The 22,655-nt window shown below is 39.7% G+C and overlaps 1 protein-coding gene across 8 annotated transcripts in view; it reads right to left on the reverse strand.

The window, feature by feature from the left end:
- ATP2B2 (ATPase plasma membrane Ca2+ transporting 2) overlaps window positions 1-22,655 on the reverse strand; it is a 666,717-nt gene that overhangs the window by 125,951 nt on the left and 518,111 nt on the right. For all 8 annotated transcript variants that reach the window (XM_072598490.1, XM_072598492.1, XM_072598495.1 and 5 more), the window contains 2 exons: window positions 3,436-3,693; window positions 195-320 (listed from right to left, as the gene is read on the reverse strand). In XM_072598490.1, coding sequence (XP_072454591.1) covers window positions 195-320; window positions 3,436-3,693 — 384 coding nt within the window. The remainder of the gene's footprint in view (window positions 1-194; window positions 321-3,435; window positions 3,694-22,655) is intronic.

Consider the following 22,655-nt stretch of genomic DNA (forward strand, 5'->3'; position numbering starts at 1 on the left):
AACTCAAAACTAATGACCCGCCCTGTAAAGACTTTGCATCATTTCCCCACATATAAGGAGAGGGTGGGGAATTGTCTCTGAGACAGAGGGAAAATAGCATCTTCTAGGCTGGAAAGGATTTCATCAGTCAATTGTAGGAAGAGAGAATGATGTGGGAATTTCTGCAGTGGAAACAGGGTATCACCTCATCTCACCTGAAAGCAGCATGGGGTCCTTGTCCACTGATTTGCGGACCTGGTCAGACTCTCCAGTTAAAGAGCTTTCGTCAATCTTAAGGTCATTGCCTTGGATGAAGATTCCATCAGCAGGAAGTAGGTCACCTGTTAAAAGGAACAGAGGCAGAACGCAGATGAGGAAGTGAATGAAAATCCTTCCCTGAAAAGGCTGTCCACCCCCACTCCCTAGCCCATACCAAAAATTGCAGTATCCTTAAGGGCCCTCAGGGGCCATTTGACCCTGGAATCGAGATCTCTCCAAACAGAGCAAGGTTCTTGACTCTTTTGAGTAATGGATCGCTTGGGCAATCTGATGAAGACCATGGACCCCTCTCAGAATCCAGTTTTTAAATTCATAAAATAAAATACAGTGGATTACAAAGGAAACCAATGATAGTAAAATAGTTATCAAAATATTTTTAAAAATAAGTTCAGGGATTCCAGGTTCAGAAACCCTGCTAGAGGGTCCCAAGCTACAACCCATTCCATTTCAACATCTAAGTTCTCTGTTCTAACATTTAGACCGATACAGAAATTCCAGCTGTTCCCTAGCTCTCCAGCATTATCAGACATAAATTTCTGCTTGAGTTCTCTACCTGAGGCATAGAATTTCCATTTTTTCCCTTCTCCTCTTAATTACCCTCATCTAGAAGGCATCATCTCTGATCTACTGATCACCACAAATTCTGAATAATTAGTTGTATATTCTCCAGGCCTTTGGACTGGCTGTCCCATGTCTGGAATGCTCTCTTTCCTTTCCTCCATTGCACAGAATATCTGATTTCCTTCAAGACTCAGCTAATACACATCTACATTTCTAGTTCCCCTCACTGTTTTTTACTCCCCCTCTGAAGTGACTTCTTTCTATTCTGAATGCATTTTAGGTACCTTGTTATTTTACATTAGAATAATAACAGCAAGAACTAGATTTTATACATGCTAATGTCTTCCCCTTATCATACTACCTTCATCTATTCTCTGTATTTCTTGCATATCTAGACTTTTACAGATCAGCTTCCCCCATTAGAATGCTAGCTCCTTGTTCTGGCTTTTTTTTAATCTTCACTGATGTGTGCACAGTCTGACACCTAGAAAGCACTTAATAAATGCTCTTTGGGTGGTTAGCATTTCTACTCTGCGGAGGCAAATCCTAGAGTTGTATATCTTCATCAGGCTGCCTGGAGCAAGGGACTGGAAAGTGGGGTAAAATATACATGATAAGGATTCCTTGTAGTACTGTTAGACTGTAACTAGTTGGTTAAGAAAATCTCTTCTAAGACTAAAATTCTGTGATTCTGACCATATTTTCTTTCTGCTTTTTGATTTCTCTCCCCTCCCACTTTGACAAATATTGTGCTCAGCTCAAATACTATGTCATTAGATGAGATAATATACTATGTGTATACATGTATGTATGTGTATATGTGTGTATGTGTGTGTGTAGCACATACATATGTCAAATACTTTAAAATCTTTAAATTAAATTTGCTATTATTATCAATATTCCTAGGAGTATCTGACATAGAAAAGGGAAGGGAATTGTTTTAATTTGCATTTCTCTAATTAGTAGTGATTTGGAGCACTTTATTTTAAAACATGGCTATAGATAGCCTGGGTTTCTTCCCTTGAGAACTGTCTCAGATTGGAAAAGATGATACAAAAGGAAAAAGATAAGTGCTGGAGGGACTGTGGGAAAATAGGCACCGTAGATGTACAATTGGTGTATCTGTAAATGGGGACAAAACTTTTGGAAAGCAATTTGGAATTATACCAAAAAAGTTACTAAATAGTATATGTCCTTTGATCAAACTATACCACTGCTAGGCCTATGCCCGAAAGTGATCAGTGAAATAGGAAAAGAGCCTATATGTACAAAAAATATTGATGTCAGCTCTTTATGTGATGGCAGAAAACTGGAAAGTAAAGAAATGCTCATCAGTTAAGGAATGGCTGACTAAGTTGTGGTATATAAATGCAACAGACTATTATTGTGCTATAAGAAATGAAGAAAAAAATAGACGATTATTTTTAAGGCATGCAACACATATTTCCATATTAGCCATGTTGCAAAAGAAAACATAAACAAAACCACAAAAATAAAATTTTTAAAAGTATGCTTCAAACTGCATTCAGAGTTCATCAGTTCTCTCTCTGTAGATGAATATCAAGAAATGAATTATTTTCAAGAGACTTGGACAGATGTATATGAACTGATGCAGAATGAAGGAACCAGACTAGAAGAATAATATATATTGTAATGTCAATATTTTAAAAACAATTCTGAAAAATTTGATAAACTGATGAAGGATGAAATGAATAGAAATATGGGAACAAAGCATAGAAAAGGGCAAAGAGCTAAGGTTGTTACAGATAAAGGGAATCAAGGAAGATTTCAGAGAGAAAGTGAAATATGAATCACACTTTAAAGGATGGTACCAGGGAGCATTAGATTTAAAGCATGAGATCTGGATTCCAATCTCAATTACTTAATCTATAGTTAGCAAGTTATTACTTACTAATAGTTACTTACTAATCTAGGTGCTACAGTGAACAAGAAGTCAAGGAAAACCTGAGTTCAAATCTGGCCTGAGACACTTACTAGCTGTGTGACCCTGGCAAGTCACTTAACCTCGTCTGCTTCAGTTTCCTCATCAGTAAAATGAGTAGAGAAGGAAACAGCAAAGTGCTCCAATATTTTTGCCAAGAAAACCCCAAATGGAGTCACACAGAGGTAGACATGACTGAAGCAACTGAACAACAACAATCACCTATTACTGGAATTTGAGACAAGTCAATCAACCTCCATGGGTCTCAGTTTCTCCATTTGTAAAATAAGAGCATTAGACTAAGTGACCTCTAGGTCTCAACCAATGAATGTCTAGATTTTTTTTTCAAGCAGACTTCCACTGATTATTTTTTCAACTGTTGCTTGGTCTTGAGCCTCACCGGAATCTTGGTTCTTCCTTTTCTCTGCCCTTGCCCCATAGATGAATCACAAAGGTTAAGACCTCCCTTTGGGCTCATGGCCTGCATGTCCATACGGGAATAACCAAATGTTGATCTTGTTCTCTCCAACCAAGCAAGGCTTGACTTAGATGCCCAGGCTAGCTGATTCCACCTCATCTAAATCCAAATCAAGCACAAAAACTATGGAAGAGTGGAAGATGGTAGAGATTCTAAGGTTGCAGTGGTTGGAGGAGGGGGGAGGGGGAAAACTTACCGTATTTTACCTGGGCAATGTCACCAACCACGATCTCTGCCACTGGAATCTGGATCACCTGGGCTCCCCGGACCACAGTAAATTTCTGTTCCTGTTCAATTCGGCTCTGTAGACCCCGGAACTGCTTCTCCTTGCTCCAGTCATTAAAGGCAGTGACAAGAACAACACAGATAACTGAGAGAAGTATGGCGGCCCCTTCAATCCAGCCAGCTTCCGCCTCCCCTTCATCTTCAGCCCCAGCCTGGGCTGTTGCGCACCCTGAATGAGACAAGGGAAGAGGAACCATAAGCAAAGTCAAATAAGACTAGGGAAAGAGCAGGCCAGGAAATGTAATTTAGTTCATCAAAACAAGACAAAAATGCTTAGAAAATAAGTGACCCAAACTGACCAACCCACCAGAAAGAAACCTGCCTGCCCCAAAGGCTAAACACCAACAGGAAAAGCTCATCAGGCACTACTTATTGATCATACCTAATATACAGATAGGACCTTATTTTTTTTAAGAATTTCACACCTTCCCTTTATAATAACCTAGGACTATAAGAACTATTTTACAGATGAGAAAATTGAGCCCCAGAAAGATTAAATTATTATTTATAATTATGGAGACTTTGGGTAAGTTACTCATCTGATTTGGTCATCAGTTTCTTAGAATGATAGGGAGCAAAGGATTAGAGTTGAATGGTATCTTACAAATCTAGTTCAAACCCCTCAAGTATAAGGTTCAGGGAAATTATTAAGTGATTTGCCTAAGGTTACATGGGTAACATGGAGCAGGTGCAAAATTGAAACCTGGGTTCTCTGACTCAAAAGCAAGACCTCTTTTCATTAGATCATGCTGTTCTTCTCTTTCATGGCAAAATGGAATCTTAAAAGTCAATAAATCAAAATTTCTCATTTTACAGACAAGGAAATTGAGGCCCAGAAAGATTAAATGAGGTAGCCCAGCTAGTAAATGGTCAAGGTAGAATTCTGGAGTACTTTCCAAGACTTTTTCATTTATCAAGTGAGAACATAACAGATAATCTTTAAGGTCACTCCCAGTTCTTAAATCCTACAGACACATCAAAAGTCACATAACTAGTGACAAGTTGCAATTAAAAGTCCAGCTCTTCTCACTTCCAGTCCAGCCTCTTCCCATCATGCTTGCATCTTAACGACTGCTCACCTTCAGTAGTTCAAGGAGACACTATTTATTTGCCAAGTAAGTATTTCTTCCAGTTATTCAGGGGAACAGTTTGGAAAACTCTCTTAACTACAGATGCCTGACTCAGAAGGGCAATTAAGTTTTTAAGTACAGGAGGAGAAGAAACACAAAAGTACAAATTATCCCCTCAAAAACATCCTCCAAAGGAGTCGGGGCTGAGGGACCAGGGGCCCAATTTTGCCCCAAGGAAGAAAGAAGGGTGATTTACGGTGAGCAGGCAGGCTATAATGAGAAGTAATAGCATGCAAAGTAGGAGAAATCAAAGCTGAGAACTAGAGAAACATTTCTGGCAAAGAACAGTATAAGCCTTTCCAATTGTCTGCCAGAAAAATGTTGAACTCTCTCTGACTGACAAAATCTAAAATTAGATGACTGACCAAAGCACTGGAAAACACACCTACAGGGCAGGCAGCAATCACTTCTCCTCCTGTAGAATAAAGGGGCTGGACTGGGCAATCCTAAGGCTCCTTCCAGTTCGAGCATCCCATGAGCCAATGATGATAACAGGAAAGCACAACTAAGTAAAATGTTTAGCTAAAATGGAAATGGTGTACATATCTTATTTTAAAATTACCTTTCATATACCTTCCTTCTAAGACTGACTTCCATCGGTCACACATATATTGTATATACACAGCTGTTTGCTTCTGGGCTCCCCAACGAGAAAGAGAACTCTTGGAGGGCAGGGACTGTGTTTTTACCTTTCTTTGTATGTCCAGCACTTAGAACAGGACCTGGAGTATAGTTAGTGTTTAATAAATGCTTATTGACTGTTACAGCATCCACACTGGCATACCCATGATGGCTGCTAGCGCAGGTTCTTAGATCTGCTTTACCAGCAAAGATGGCTGTTTTAAGGGGTCAATAATCTTTTTTAATTACATTCACTAATTCAAGGGAAAAATCAGCTCCCTGAACTTCAGAGAAAAATAAACAGAGAAAATACAAGCAGAGAAATAAAAACCAACAGATAGGGCTCTACTCCCTAAATCAAAGCAGTATTGCTATGCACTTTACATACATCCCTGGATCGCGAGAGCCTTTACATCTGAGTAGTCAGGGAATCTGAACATACAGCTACTCAGTCTCGACCAGGGAATCACAAGGCCCTTCTCGTAAGCAAGACCCCAAAGCAAAACTTCGCCTCAGAGTATATATACACTTCTCAGAGCCAGAAGGCAGCACAACCCTCCGGACTCAGTGCTTAACTAGAAATTAGAAAAAGGTGTGAAAGTCTTCCTACAAGCAAGCCTCCCCTAAGCAAGCTTTCCTTAATAGGCTCCATGTGAAGTCTATTAACGGGTGGGGAAGATCTTAAATCCCATTAATATTATCTCACTGAGTGACATCTGGCCAGACAAGCTGTGATTTGTGCAAGGCCTCTATATTAGTTTTCAATAGCTTTTGATTTCCTAACTAGTTTAACAGCTTTTCTGGATCAGTCCTTCTGTGATTTGAGCCAGCTGTTAAGACATCACAAACTATGAGGTAAATAACTTCTCTACATATGTTCTATTGTTGCATATGTGATATGGATGCCATCATGCTGGCATTTGTTTTACTTCCTCTACCCAAAACTACCTGATGTTGATTCTATGATAGAAAATATACAGTTAATCAAAAATTATGATTAGCATACTCAAGTTTTCAAAAATAATAATAAAGTCAAAGTAAAGCCCGGTGAAATGGACTTTAAATACTAGAAAAATTCGAGAATGTGTGATTAGAGGGAAGGTTTCTGAACATCTACAAAAGGAAGCAGCAGTCATTAATAGACAACATGGGTTTATCAAAAACAAACCATAGCAAATTTACATAATTTCCTTTTCCAACAGGGTTACAAAACTGACAAATTAGGGTAATGTTGAAGACCTAGGATATCTGAATCCCCTGCCATATATGACAAAGTCTTTCCTGATGTCTCTGTGAAATGGATGATAATGTTCTAAGAATGTTTTGGAACTATGTGATAATCCTGCTCCAAAGGGTGGTGATCAACATCAACCTAGAGACAAATCTGTAGTAGAAGACTACTAAATCTTGGCCCTATTCAGTTTAACATTTATTAAAAACTTCTATGAGGGTACAGATGGCATGTATTACCAGACTGAAACCAACTGAAACAAAGAGGAAAAGAATGTATATAAGATGAGAGAATCAAGATCCAAAATCCCACAAGGCTAATCCAGAAAGACCATGAACATCAATTGATATAAAAATGTGCTTGGCCTTTCAAGGTATTCTTAAATTTTGGTCCTTTCAGTGCTAGAAAAATGAGCCAAATCTAGCAAGATAAAACTGAAGTAGTGAAAAATGTATGTTGTTACACTTGAGTTCAAGAAATTAATTGGATGAGTCCATGAGTACAGAATGGGGGAGTTGTGACTAGACAACAATTTATATGAAAAAGGCCTGGAAGTTTTACAATTTGCAAAATCAGTGAGTCCATAGTGAGGCATGGCTCCAAAAAAAACCCACAACAAAAAACAAATATATTGTTAAACTGGCAAGAGAAATACAGTGTTTATAATGAAGGGGGCAATGGCCTCTGTATACTCTACCTGGTCAGAACACCTCTCTAGTGTTCTGTTCAATTTTGGACACCAAATTTTTAAGAATGACTTAGGTAGAACTAGGGACAATGGGTACAAAGTGAGAAGAGGATGCTTTCAGTTTGATGTAATGAAAATCTTGCTAGAATTGTGCAAAATGGGTGGGGAGCAGGTTTTTCATCATTATAGGTCCACATAAAGACTAATTGCTTCCTTCCTAGACTGTTGTAAAGGGGATCCTTGTCCTCATATGGGCTAGGGTAGATTAGATCCCTTCCAACCCTGAGAATCTGTGATTTAATGAGTTGTTTTCCATCACGACCACTGGAATCCTTGTACCATGCTCATGATTATTACAACTCAAATTGTAGTCCATAGGATCCTAGATTGAGAGCAAAAAGAAACCTTAGAAGTCATGTATTATATCCCTTCTGATCCTTTCACAGATAGCAAAATCAAGGTCTTATCTCTCCTCCATTAATGGGAAGGATGGTATTTATTCATCTTTGTATCCCCAAGAGTACCTGGCACAATCCCTCACATACTCTTGGCTTATGGTTCAACATACCCTGGGCTATCTCAGCTTCCATATCTTTCTTCACATGCTGCTTCCTCCAACTAGCATGTCCTTCCCTCTCAACTCTGCTGATTTCTTTCCTAGTTTGGCAAAATGTAGTGTTGGACCTAGAATTAAGAAGACCTGGATTTATGTATAGTTCCTGACGTTAGTTTGTGATGACTAGGTGCCACTCACTTAACTTCTCTAAACCTCAGCTTCTTCATCTGCAAAATGAGTACATAATATTACAATTCTCTCACGGGGTGGATGTGAGACTCAAAGGAGATAGCATATGCAAATTTTAAAGTGCTATATAAATGGCAACTATTATCATTATCAGTCATGGAGCACAACTCAAACGTCTTCCCTAATGTCCATCCCCAACACGTCTTCTCCACCTAAACTTCCAAACATTATGTCTGTTTAATGGAACTTCCTTATATTTCTTTGGATGAACTATTTCTCTCCCCAGTAGACTAATAAACCCTCAAGAGCAATCAGCTCATCTCATTCTCTTCTGTATTTCCCATAGTGCCTAGCACAGGGTCCTGTTCATAGGAGACAACTGATAAATGCTAAATTGTGTTTGCTGAAGAGAAGAGGATAAACACGCTGAATAAACATCTGTTGGAGAACCAAGTTGCTTTCTTGGCTCCTCTTCCAAAGATCACAGCTATGAATTCAACATTACAGAACTACAAATATTGCTTTACCATGTTTCTCATTTCCCATTGGTGCCAAAAGAAACCAATATTGCTTACAAAAAAACTAGGAGACAGAAAGCTAAACATATGCAGGGTTTATCAACTTTTAAAGAATAAATTATGATTTACTTAAGACAACATAACTTTGGGTAGGTAGGTGGTGCAAGTGTTAGAGTGCTGGGTCTGGAGTAAGGAAGACTCATCTTCCTGAGTTCAAATCTGACCTCAGATACTTACTAGCTGTGTGACCCTGGGCAAGAAATTTAACCCTCTTTACTTCAGTTGCCTCATCTGTAAAATGAGCTGCAGAAGGAAACCACTCCAGTATCTTTACCAAGAAAGCCCCAAATGGGATCATGAAGAGTTGGACATGACTGAAAAAGAACTTAACAACAGCTGAATACGACTTTAACTTTCTCCAATGACTCAGAAGGTACTTTGGGACCATTACAATGTCTGTAGGCACATCAAATAAAGTGCTAGAACTGAAGTCAGGAAGACATGAACTTAATCCTGCCTCAGACACTTACTAGATAGCTGCATGAACATGGACAAGTCCCTAAATCTCCCTCAGCCTCAGTTTCTCCATCTGTAAAGTGGGGATAATAACAGCACCTAATTCAAAAGGTTTGGGGGATCAAATAGGAAAGCATATTTAAAATGCTTTGCAAATTTTAAAGCAGCATAAGTGCTAGCTATTATCATTGTACAGCAAAGTCCAGAACTTTCGCAAGGAGTCCCAAGGAATTCTTAAGTATTTGGCAAGATATGAACAGCTCTGAAAAGGTCTCTTCCTGCCACAAAACCCTCATGGATAGCTGAAATTCCAGCATTAAATGGTCAGTACCTTGAGCTAAGTATTGAGACAATACATGAAATACACTTTACAAACCTTGAAGAGACATACGTATGTGTGTGTTATAGGTTGGCTATTATTACTCCCTATTCTCCATATATCTTTATATAAAATGGGAACCCCATCCTGCGAGAGATCACATTAAGTCCCTAATGAATTTATCAGATACTTTGCCTTATGGAAGACATAGGTGAAGAAGGTGTAAAGGGGAAGGTGGAACAGAGATTAGAAAAGGGTAAATCTCCCAGTGTTCTATAGAAGTTATTCAGGAGTTAATTTCAGGGAAAGTTCCATGCGTGTACCCAGAGGAAAACTGCTTTCTCTTTACCTTAAGGTGGCCTAAGCAAATTTGAAAATAGTGCCTGGAATGAAAGACAGAGTCACAGTGGTAGGCAAGTTGTACACACACACACACACACACACACACACACACACACACACACACACACAGTTACTGGCACAGTCAACTTATGTATGCGTGTGTATACATACATACATATATATATATACACATTCTCCAAAAAACTTACTGGGATAGCCAACTCAAACACACATATAGATATAGCTATAAATATAGATAGATATGTATGTATTTGTGCATATATATAAATGAATACATATATTCATATATATGTATGTCAGTTTGTATACATATACATGCACATATCTATAAATTACTGGGGTAGCCAACTTATACATACATACATACACACACACACATGCACATATACACAAGAATTCCTGGTGGAGCCAGCTTGTATCCACACATATACTCCCATATATTTACAAAATCAATGCCAGTTTAGGTGACTCAGGAAGGGTAAGGAGATTGCATGTGAGCTCAGCTTTGAAAGAAAACTAGGGATTCTAAAAGGGAGAAGCAAAGAAGAAGTAATTGTCAGGCATGGAAGAAATTCTGAGCAGAACCACAGAGACAGGAGATGAAATGTCCTGTGTGAAGAACAGGAGGGTCAAATTTAAATGAATTGCACAGTGAAAGGGAATAATGTCTGAAGAGTCTGGAAAGGTAGGCTGTAGCCAGCTGGTGAAGGGTTTTAAATGCCAAACACATGAGTTAGTATTTGATACCAAAGGTAACAGGGAGCTACTGATGTTTATTGAATACCAAAAGGTTACTGAGCAGGGGAGTGCCACGATCATATTTGTGCTTAAGAAATATCATCACTTTGGCAGCTGTGAGGAGGGTGGGGTGGAGAGGAGGGACAAGAGACAGGGAGACTAGATAAGAGACTATTGTGTCCACAATGACAAGATCACACGTCCACTGAAATATTTACATAAGGAAGTGACTTTTTTCTTGACTATTTCAAACACCTTAGTCTTTGATATTTTCCAGGGGTAAAACGCATCTCAAAATAAAGCTTATAAATACACAAAATAAAATGCATAGGATTACAAAGAAAACCAATTATTTTGAAATAAAGATGCCATTATATTGAAATAATGATATCATTTTTTCCCATGTAAGCTCAACAGCCCCATGAATGGGTTTGTGGGCCTCAAGTTAGTACTTCCTACTCTAGCTCTTACCATTAGCCAGAGGAGGAAAGAAAGACTTGAGGAAGAGAAGCAGGCTGCCCAAGCTCACACACTGAGTTTGTAACAGAGTTAGGGCTGGAATGCTGGGTGATCTGAATCTGAAACTGGTACTTTACATCACATCAAGCTTCCTCTCATTTCCTCCGGAGACCAATTATAGAGGGAACTTTTTAATAAGCAAAATAAGGTAACTATGCATTAGTGAAACCTCTACCTTGTTGATAGTGGGAAATCTTGTATTATAGTCCCAAGGGTGTGATGAAGGAAAAAGCTTAAGGAGAAGAAGAGGGGGCAAAAAAATAGGACTAGCACCATGGACAGCAGAGTGGAGGTTGTTGGCGGGGCAGGGGGTGCAGGGGAATGGAGAATGAGGAATGCAACTTTTCCACTAAAATAGATTCTTCTCTACTGGGTTTGCCACATCGCATGAAAATCTGACCATCCAAGACCAAGTCATTCTCTCAAGTCAAAATATTACAAGAACTTAGCCCTCAGTTAAAAATACAAATTGCCCTGGGAAAGGTAAGCAATTACTCTATTGTCCACTATGGACAGTTTAAAAAAAGAGGAAGGCGATCCCATCTGTAAAAGAGGAACGAAATTGTCCTGGAGCACTGTTTGGGGACAAGACATGCCTAGATAATAATAACTTGGATAACAACAATGAAGGCAGTGATAGTGAAGATGATGATAATGATGATGGTGGTGATGATGATGATGATGAAAGCTTATAGAGCAAAACCCTTTCCATGCATTATTTCATTTGAGTCACTATAACTCAGTGAAGTAAGTGCTATTTTCAGCTCCATGTTACAGATGAGAAAATGGAGGTTCATGGAAGGTAAGTGACTTACCCAGGGATATACAGTTAATACTCTGAGGAAGATAAGGAAAAAGGCCTAGAATATTACTTAGAGAAATCAGGATCTGAGAAGCATAGAGTAGAGGGCTCCTGAGTGAGGGAAACTGGTTTCTAGAAGCACCATGGGAGCCTAGCATGCCTGGCCACCAAGGATGACAGGGAGAAAGTTTAGGAGAGTTAGAAAGGGCCTGAGGAATACCCAAAACAACCTATTTCATTTGTCCTGCTGAGGAGAGTGAAGATACATGAACACGACTCTGATTTTTCCATGGTTTCTTATGATTTCTCTTGAATGATCCCTACACTAAAAAAATGCAGGTGGAAACATAAAGTTCATCCAAAGCTGGCTCTAATAAAAAATCATGAAGCCAGAGGAGCTTGCCCTGGAGCTTGCTTTTGATACATTCCAGGTATTTTAGGGCTACATTTTGCATTTTGATTTGACAACGTAACAATCACTTCCCAACAATACCTCAGTACCTTTCCTTGGAAACAAGTAAGCAAAACCACCAGATGGAGGAATCGTGATGGACAAAACACACAACATTCAACTCTATTTTTCAGAACAAAAAAATAGGTTATCACTGCTCAACAGAGAGGGATGACGTATGCCTTAATATCCACCATCTGAAACTATTAGTCTCTGCACTTGATGGGTTATCTTTTCATGTTCTTTTCATGCCTTGGATCAAGCATGACCCTTGGAGTTAGGAAGAACTCAATTCAAATCCTTCTCTCAACTGCTTATTGTGTGACTTTGGGCATGTTACTTAGCCTTTCTCTTGGCTTCAGTTTCCTTATTTGTAAAATACGGGTTTGGATGAGATGACCTCTCGGCTCCCTTTCAACTTTAAATCTCTGCTCCTAAAACCAAGAAGCCTTCAGTAGGCAAAGGAATGAATCTCTAATAGTATGATTCCAGGCACCAGGAACTGGGGAAATATAATTGGGAAGGTTTCTTTGGATCATACCATGTCTGCCTATGTTGAAATCACATGGCAGAATGGGTACTCTGGAGTGATAGAGCATTCTACACTATTGGGTTTCCTCTGGCACCCTGACTCCCATGTCTTCTAATAGAAAACAGCAGGAAGAATTGGGGAATACTCAAGAGATGAACAGTTAGTAACTTCAGGGAACTGAGAAGGGAAAAAATAAATCTGCATAGTAACATATGCCAAGGCAACAAATGACAACCCAGCCTTGACACAGAACATTGGCAGGGAGGCTGTAAAGGGTCTTTAAAGGGCTGTGCTCTGATTAGACCAAGAATTTGGAGAGGAATTCATTCAGTCCTGAGCTAAATGCAGTAATTACCAATCAGACAGTATTATCAGAAAAGGTCTAAAATAGGAAGACTCTGAACATCTGTATGTGTCCTGACTTCTCCTGATGGAGCATACTGCTAACCTAGCCTCTTCTATGCTTCACCCCACCTACAGGCTGCTATTTTTAAATGTGGAACACCTTGTGCCACTGGACGCCCCCTCCAAAGTTCCTAGGGAACTTATCCCGCCTACTGCAGCATTTTAATTTTTTAAATGAATCTAACTCTACCTGTAATCCATAGGGAAGCTCTCAAATGAATTCCATACCTGAAGACACCCACCAGAAGGCTTGTTCCATAGCAATGGGTCTCAACTGGGACCCAAGCTCCCAGGCAGGCTGGAGAAGCTATTATTTGGATATCCAACGGATTGATCCAAAGTCATGATTTCAAAAGGAGGTTGGGGGGGAGGAGAGGGGATAGGAAATGGGAAGTGTCGTTTGTTTGTGTTAACCATTTACTGGTCTACATAATGCAAACTAGTCACCACAGGACAAGATGGCAATGTACAGTGTAAGACAAATGACAACTTCTCTCAAAAATACAGAAACTCATTTTTATAAATTCTCCTTCCACCAAGTTCAATCAATCAAAAAGCATTTATGAAGTGCTTACTATGTACCAGGTGAGGTAAGGCCTTAGGATTCTTACATTCTATAGTGGGAAACAAAATATAAATATGCAAGAATATGCAAAATCTATATGATGTCATTTTTGTGCACAGGAAGGCATTAATACAGTGCCTGGCACACAGAAGGTGCTTAATAAATGCTTGTTGCTTGATCAGCAACTAGAGGGATAAGAAATAATTTCATGAAGAAGGCAGTTCTTGAGTTGAGTCTTCAATGAATGTAGGGATTCTAAGAAGAAGTACGGAGGAAGCATATCAGGCATGAAGAATTGTTAACACAAAGGCTTTAGGAGATGGAAAGTCACATGTTAGGAATAACAAAAAGACCAGTTTGGCTAAATGGTCCCTATCCTCCCGAGACTCAGAAAACTTCCTGCTGATTCTCCTCCCTTTCTTTCAAAGTCTCCAGACTCAGCATGGGATAGTGGAAAGAAGACAGAAAATAGAGACAGTTGACATGGTTTTGTATCCTGGCTCAGTTTTGAGCTTTGTGTGATCTTAGGTAAGTTATTTAATCTCTCTGGACTTCATGTCCATCACCTGTAAATGGGAGCGACAATTCTTGTGCCACTGACCTCCCAGAATCACTGTGAGGAATGTGCTTTATGCAAACCCTGGGAAAAAATGTTTTCAAGAAGTCAGCTGAAGTTGAACTTAAGGGCCACCCAAAGAGCAACAGAAAGGCCAGGTGAGAAGGCTACAAGATCATACACAAGTAATGATGGAGGCATAGAAGATGTCAATTAAGAAATGAATGAACAAAAAGAAGATGGGTTCATCAAGTGGTAAGCCAATGGAAGGCCCATTTGCTCTACTGGTAACAACCTCCTGATATTAAGAGAAATGGAGAAGCTCATGTGGAGGCCATGGATCATCATCATCATTATCCTGGAAGATGAATGCTATTATTATTCCCATTTTACAGATGAGGAAACAGGCACTGAAAGGTTAAGCAACTTGTCCAAGGTCACTTAGCTAGTAGGTGTTTGAGATTTGAATGGAGGTTTTCTTGACTCCCAAGTCTAGTGCTCTATCCACTGTATTACCTAAATGCAAGTTTAGCTGGTAATAATATTAATTAATTGATAATAGTATTTACATAGCACTTCAAAGTTTGCTAAGTACTTTGTAAATATTATCTCATTTGAGCCTTATAACAACATCAGCATATAAATGAGATAATATCTGTAAAGCTCTTAGCACAGTGTTCGACATGTCCTAGGCACCTAAAGAATGCTCAGAGCAGCTAGTTGGTGTACTGGATAGAGCACTGAGCCTAGAGTCAAGACGACTTGAGTTTAAATCTAGCCTCAGACACTTACTAGCTGTGTGACCCTGGGCAAATCACTTAACCCTGTTTGCCTCAGCTTCCTCATCTGTAAAATGAGCTGGAGAAAGAAATGCAAACCATTTCACTATCTGTGCCAAGAAATGGGGTCATGAAGAATAAAACACAACTGAAAAAAAAAATGACTAAAAAATGAACTATTGTTCCCTCCCCTCCCTTCCTTTTCCCTAGGACACTGGCCTAAACACTAAAAGAGAAAAATGTAAAATTTTAGATATAGGGTTTAAGAAATCAACTTCCCAATCAAAAGATGAGGAAATTGTGCTTAGACAGCAGTTATTCGCAAAATGAAATGGGTGTACAACTACATTACAACCTCAAAAGGAGTCACAGCGTGATATGACTATCAAAGAAGTTAAGGAAGATTAGATTTTATTAGCCCAAGGCCCATGGTGCTCCAAACTAGAGAAGGGACAGTACATTGCTCAACTCTGCCCTCATCAGAACACACCTGGGAGGGTCATGTTCTGTTCAATGAAATCAATAATTCAACAAGCATTTATTCAGCACCTACCATGTGCTGGACATTGTGCCAGGTGCTGGAGACACAAAGAACAAAGTATGAAATGGCCCCTGCTCGGAAGGAGCTTGCTTTGTATCAGAGGGATACCATGTGCATAGAAGAATACAAAAAATGGTTATATACAGATTAAAACTAAATAAATACTAGGTAGTCGGGGGGATAGCACTCTTGCAATTAAGGGGCTCAAGAAAAATTTCAGTTAGAAGGTAACGGGCTCTAGATTTTAGGAAAAGCATCAAAAAACTCAGAGGAGGTTGACTATGATAGTAAAGATCCATCATCATCATCATCATTATAATATTAAGAAACATTTATATAGCGTTTCAAGGTTTGAAATGTCATCTCATTTCATTCTCACAAAAAACCTTAGGAGGGAGGTGCAATTATTCCTTCCATTTTATAGATGAAGAAAACTGAGGTAGGCAGAGGTGAAGTAACTTGTCAAGGATCACACAGCTAGTAAGCATCTGAGGCCAAATTTGAACTCAGGTCTTCCTGACTCCAAGTCTGGCCCTCTATCCACTGACCTACCAAACTGCCTTGTGAAAATTACTTGAAGGAATTAGGATGTCCATTCAGTGTTTGGAAGAGCAGGCTTGGGGCAACATGGTAGCTGGTTTCAAGTATTTAAAGGGTCATCACCTGGATGAAGGACTAGACTTTTTCTAAGTGGTCCCTGAGGGCAGAGGTAGGGACAATTCAAAGAGGTAAATGTAGGACTGACATCAAGAAAAACTTCCTAATAATTATAACTATGCAAGAGGGTAGCAAGCTGCCTTAGGAGCTGGCAGGTTCCCTGTCAGCGGAGGGAGGCCTCGAGCAAAACTTCTATGACTCTTTGCCAGGTATGTCACGGATGGGAATTTTGTTCACACACAAGTTGGCTTGGATGGCTTCTGTGTTCCCCTCTAAGTCTGAGCCTCTGATAACTGGCTGTCAGAACCTCTCATTTAGCATTCAACAGATACTGACTGGTGGTGTTATCTTGCCATGTGTGCAGTGTTTGCCTTCTCAGTTAGGCAGGAAGCCCCTTAAGGGCATGAGCTATGTCTTAGACTTCTCTGCATTCCAGTCAGCGCCTCTGAGCCGAAAATAGCGGAGGCATATTGGATGGAGCAGTCAATTCCCTGGTAGGTTGCCGCAACCTTTATTGTCTGTACTACTGGGGTTATTCATCACATGCTGCCTTGTGACCTCTAGCTGGAGAAATGGAAGGCATGACCATTCCTTAGAATGATACCAAATTTCTCCTAAAATACATCTTAGGACTTCTCTTGAAATCCTTCTCCAATATCTGATCCTGGCAGGCAGGACCTTTACTTAGGCTATACCAGAGAGGCAGCAGTGCAGTAGAGAAGAAAAATTAATGAACTTGAAGTCAGATGACCTGAGTTTGAATCCTGACTGCCACTTAGCATTTTTATGGCCTTGGTCAGTCACTACAATTCTCTTGGGCTCAGTTTTTTTTCATTTTTTAAATGAGATTAGACCAGAAAACCTTGAAAGTTCTTTCCAGTTCTAAACCTATTACCCTATAATCCTACAATTTCTTTCTGGTACCTGGCAGGGTGGAAGGGTTTAGAACCCAGACCCGATGATCACCTATGATGTGTCCCTTGTCTAAGGACCAGCCTAAGTTTGAAGAGTCTCATCACCACACTGGCCACAAGAGGGTGCATCTTTTAACTACAATTCCCAAAGATGATCTGTTAAATCACAAAGGAGTTGCTATATGCATTGGTGGAAAGAATGCCCATACCAACAAAATCACAGATGCTTCAAGTGCTGAAATGTCTGGTCAATTCTTCTCTGATCCTGCATTATAGGGGAAGGCCACCCTGGCTTCTCAAAGGTTATACCAACATGGATGAAGCTTTGACAGCTTTTGCCAAGCTTCGAAAGGCTTTGGATATAGGCCAGGAAGCATCTGAAAGGCTGTTGTTTGAGAATTAGCCTAGCAAATTGGCCTGGGTATGATGAAGTCCCTGCCCCTCCTCCCCAGCTATAGCAACTGATAAAATCCATGTATTAAATTGTGATCTATGTCAATGTTCAAACTATTAAAGAAGGTCCTTTAAATATATTTTAAAATATGCCCAGTACCCAACCAGAACTGCGATTGCCCTTATTTAATTCTTTAAGTTTTCCTATGTGTATGACAGACAGCTTAGGTGGCACAGTGGATAGAGTGTCAGGTCTGAAATCAGGATGACTCATCTTCCTATATTCAAATCTGACTTCCAACACTTAGTACAGCTTACCAGCAATAAAAGAACGTGTAATGGCATGTCTCTGACTATAAGATCCTTAAAGGCAGGGACTAGATTACCTTGACTCCACAACAGTGCTTAGTACCAGTCCAAGGCACATGCCTAGATGGTAATTGTTACAAATTTGTGGAACTGAACTATTTCTGTGACCTGGAGCACTTATATACCATACCCACTTTTGCCTTCTATGATTTTTCCCCATGTTGAAGTATTGATTCAGATATCACAGGAGGATAGTTTAGAGCTGTATATAGTCCAATCCACTCATTTTACAGATGAAAAAATTGACACCCAGAAAGGTCAGATGAATTGCTTAAGGTCACAAAGGTAGAAGTGTCAGAACCAGGATTTGAGTCTAGGTCATCCTGTTCCAACCATTGCCTCCTTCTACTATGCAATGCTGCTTCTCTCAAGATCTGTTCCCCAAGTATTCCACATGGATACATTTCATCTTTCCCCAACTAAATTGCCAGCTTCCTCAGTGATGACAGCAAAGACTCAATGTTGTTGTTGTTGAGTTGTTTTAATCATGCCCAACTCTTCGTGACTGCGTTTCAAGTTTTCTTGGCAAAGACACTCGCCATTTTCTTCTGCAGCTCAATGTAGGCACTCAAAAAAAAAAGTTCTTGAGTGATGAATGAAATTCTCACTTGTTAAAGCTTAAAGACCACAGCATAATGGCTCTGTTTCAGAAGAAACCAGTGGCTTATTAAGGCTGTTTACAGCTGATGTAGCTGGAAGCCATTGAAGTCTAAGAATTTACCCAAGATCAAAGAGCTAATTAATGGCAGAGCTGGAAATAGAACTCTCCCCCAACTCCTGACCTCCCAAATCCCCTAAAACTTGAGAATCAGAAAGACCTGGATTCAATCCTGCTTTAGATACTTACTAGCTGTGCAATCTTGGACAATTCATTTAGTCGCTCTAGAACTCAGTTTCCTCACCTGTAAAACGGAGGGGATTGAGTTTGATAGCCTCTAAGTTCTATTCTAGTCTCAGATCTATGTTCCTATGAACTCTGAGTTCAGTGTTCCTTCCTGTACACCACAGTGCCCCACTAGACCAAAATTTAATAGGTTTTTCCTTTTCTTGGAAAACTTTACTTTGCTTCAATGTCCATGCAAAATTCTACCCTATTACTCTTTCTTATCCTGTTAGGTAAAATTTCCCCAAATGAGATACCCAGTCTGTACAATCTACCTCTATTTTCTCACCATCTATATTCTGTCTTGACCCCTCCAAAAATCTGGCTTCTGCTCTCACTAAAACCAATTGTCGTCACCTAGTCAGTCAATGGTTTCATTCCTAGTCCATCTCATTCTCAACTATTGAGTTCTGTTTGACATAGGTTCCTTGAGAGTAGGGACCATGGGAATAGAAATCAGCTTTAAATTCATATCACTATCTCACATAGTGCTTCACACATATTTGGCCTTGGACGACTGTTTGTACAATCAGCTCCTTAAACCGTCTTTCAGGCCTTAGTGTCCCTGATGCCATATTCTCCCCATGACACTTCTCCCCTTACTGTAATACCTTCTCTCTCTCTTCTGTTCCACTTCTCCAGTAGCCCCTCTTGCACCCTGAAGCTCAGACTTGGAGGGCTGTTCCTTTATGCAATAATCAATCTCTAGAGAGCTTCCCTGCTCAAAGGGTTTCAATGACCCCCTTGCATACACCTGACATCTAAACTCAGAGGGCCAGCCCAGACCATGTGCCCTCTTTTCAACCCAATATTTTCAGTGTATTAGAAAGCGTTTCACCCTTCATATCCCACATCGTAGCACTGTGGGAGATACTCAAGAGCCAGAGCATGGTACATCTGAATATCACATTCTAGTATTCCATAGACAGTAGAAAGGCAAAAGTTAAACACTATAGATTTGTTCTGTATTAGAGTTAAAGCAATCACACATTTTTTTTTTGTTTTTGTTTTTTGCAGCAAACAGGGTAAAGTGAATTGCCCAGGGTCACAAAGCTACTAAGTGCCTGAGGTCACATTCAAACTCAGGTCCCCCTAATTTTGGGGCCAGTGCTCCATCCACTGTACCATCTAGCTGCCCCTACACATGCACTTTTAAAAACTGAAATATAAAGGAGTGAAATATCTCTTTTCACTTCTACTTCTAACACTTAGCTGTGTAATTCACACACTTATTGCTAGGATCAAATATGATAACATATAGAAAATGTTTTGCAAACCTTAAAGCACTATGGAAAGAATAGCTATAATTATTATTATTAATGCCAGCTACTAGGATTATTTCACTTTAAACTTAACATTTAGGTGAGGTACTGAAAAGAGCACTGACTAGGAAAATCTGAGTTCAAATCCCATATCAGACATTTACTACCTAGGCAACCCTGGGCAATTCACGTCACCATTCTGACCTCAGTTTCCTCATCTGTAAAATAGGTATCATAACAGGACCCACCTCCCAGGGTTGCTGTGAGGATCCAATGCAATAACACATGTAGTGTTTTGTAAGTCTTAAAATGCTATATAAATACTAGCTATTCTTATTACAATTTCTGTCACACTCCTGCTCTCTCTCTCTTCCTCTCTCTTTCTCCCTCTCTTTTTCTCTCTCTTTCTCCCTCTCTTTCTCTTTCTCTCTCACTCTGTCTCTGTCTCTCTCTCTTTCTCTTTCTCTATCTCTGTTTCTCTCTCTCTCTCTCTTTCTCTCTCTCTTTCACACACACACACACGCAGAACTAATTTCTTTCTATTTTTGCAAAGTCTCATAGTTGTGCATTCTTTTTTCCCATTCTATTATGTATATGGAAATGTCTATTTTATTCGGTATTTGTTAAATAAAAAAATTAAAATAAATTTAAGAAAAAGAAAAGTCTCGTGATTAAATATCATAGCAATATTAGATTAATTTTAATTATTAGATTGTAAGCTTTTTGACGGCAAAGATTATCTTTTGCCTCTTTTTGTACTCCCAGCACTTTGGTGCCTGGCACACAGTAGGCACTTAACAATGCTTATAGAATTATTGAATGTATTTAATTAAATAATGCAGTTTAACTACTTACTAGCTGTAAAGGTCCACAGTACCAAAAAGAGCAGCATGTGGTGTACTGAGGATTTTGTTTTTTAGAGCAACAGTGGCCAATTTCTACATGGATCTTCTTTTGGGACAGTCTGAGCTGGTTTGGGGAAGGGTTGCGGAAGAGGAGGTTTCCCTAGAGCAGAACCTGAGCCTTCTTTCTGGGTCTGTTTACAGTCCTTTCCCTAGCTCAGCTTCTGAATAGAGAAGTAGTCAGAGAACTATATATGGGAGGGAGGGCTCCAAGTTGGAATTCCATCCCTTCTCAGAACTACTCATGTGACCTTGGTCCAGTTCCTGAAGTTTCTTAAGCCTTAGATTTTCTCTATAAAAGAGACAGGGAGGGAAAGAAGGTCAGCCCAGATGATCTCTAAGGTGTCTTTGAGCTGCAAAGCACAGTAATGTCAGCCTCCCTCAATTCCAGTTGATCAAGTTCTTTATGAGTAAATGAACAATTTGGCTTTTTAAAAGATTCTTTAACTTCAGTTAATAGATATTCAAATAACTAGCCCTTTAGCAGATTCCTTCTGCTCTCTCTACTATAACGGCCACTGAAGATACTGCAGGTATTCTCTCTGTCTCTGTCTCTCTCTCCATGCAAACATATATATGTACACACATATGTATCTGTCTGTGCATACATGCATATATATGGATATATTTATATGCCCATGTAGGAAGACATATGTGCTTATGTAAGTGTATGTGTATATCTGTGTGTGTTATACATATATGTTAATGCATATACACATATAGCTGTGTGTATGCACACGCATGTGTGTGTACTGTGTATATTAATACACACTATGTATGTGTGCAAGTATGTGTATGTGGAGGGGGATTAAATCATTGAGCTGAAACTGTGTAAAGTTGGTCAAATCTCTGACACATAAATTGGGCTGATTTCTAAAATCTCTCTGACACCATCATAGAGGGTGAATAGATTCCATTTACCAGGCATTTATTAATCACCTCCTACTAGATGCCAGGCACAATGCTGAACGGATTCTGTTTGTGCTAAAGGACTATGGCAATGCCAGTATGTATAGTAACAGCAGAAAACAAGAGACAAAGAAAATTCGAAGAGAAACAAAAAGCTTTCTCCCAGGAAGAACATATGCTATATTCAGTAATAAGTATAAAAAGGGTATGAAGTAATCAGGGTGAGGTTGAGAGCACTAGGGCACTCAAGGAGGGAGGGAGAGAGGAGTTAGGAAGGACCTTGTCCAGGAAGAGGCACTGGAGCTGAGCCTTGAAGGAGGTTAAGGATTCCAAGCAGCAAGGACATCCTGGGTAAAGTGAGCCATTCTGGGCAAAAACCCAGAAGTGGAAAGTGGATGACATAGACAGGGAGCACCTTCCAGACTTGCTCCATGGCTTCCTTTGGCTATTTAACTAGTTGATAGTAAAAGTCAGTCTCTTATGACCTTCCTTCCTCGATTGTCTCTCTGAATTCTCTGCAGCCTAATTGCTTCTCATGGCCCAGAAGAATCAGACTCTAGTTCCGGCTCCATCATGAAGCCTGTGTGTGAAGCCTGTGAAGACTGTGTGACTTTGGGCAAATCCCTTTACTTCTCTAAACGACAAGTCACTTCATCAGCAAAACCAGGAACAAGGATCACTATCCTGCCTATCGGACTGCACGTTGTTGCAGAAAGATTGTTAGATTTAGTGTTAGCAAATCGCACTTCAGTTTCTGGTGCTAACACTGTTTAGTTGAGTGACTTTGAACAAGTCACCTCAAGACCCTGAATGCCTTCAGTAT

The sequence above is a fragment of the Notamacropus eugenii genome, chromosome 3, assembly GCF_028372415.1.
Source record: "Notamacropus eugenii isolate mMacEug1 chromosome 3, mMacEug1.pri_v2, whole genome shotgun sequence".
In the NCBI taxonomy this organism is placed as follows: Eukaryota; Metazoa; Chordata; class Mammalia; order Diprotodontia; family Macropodidae; genus Notamacropus; species Notamacropus eugenii.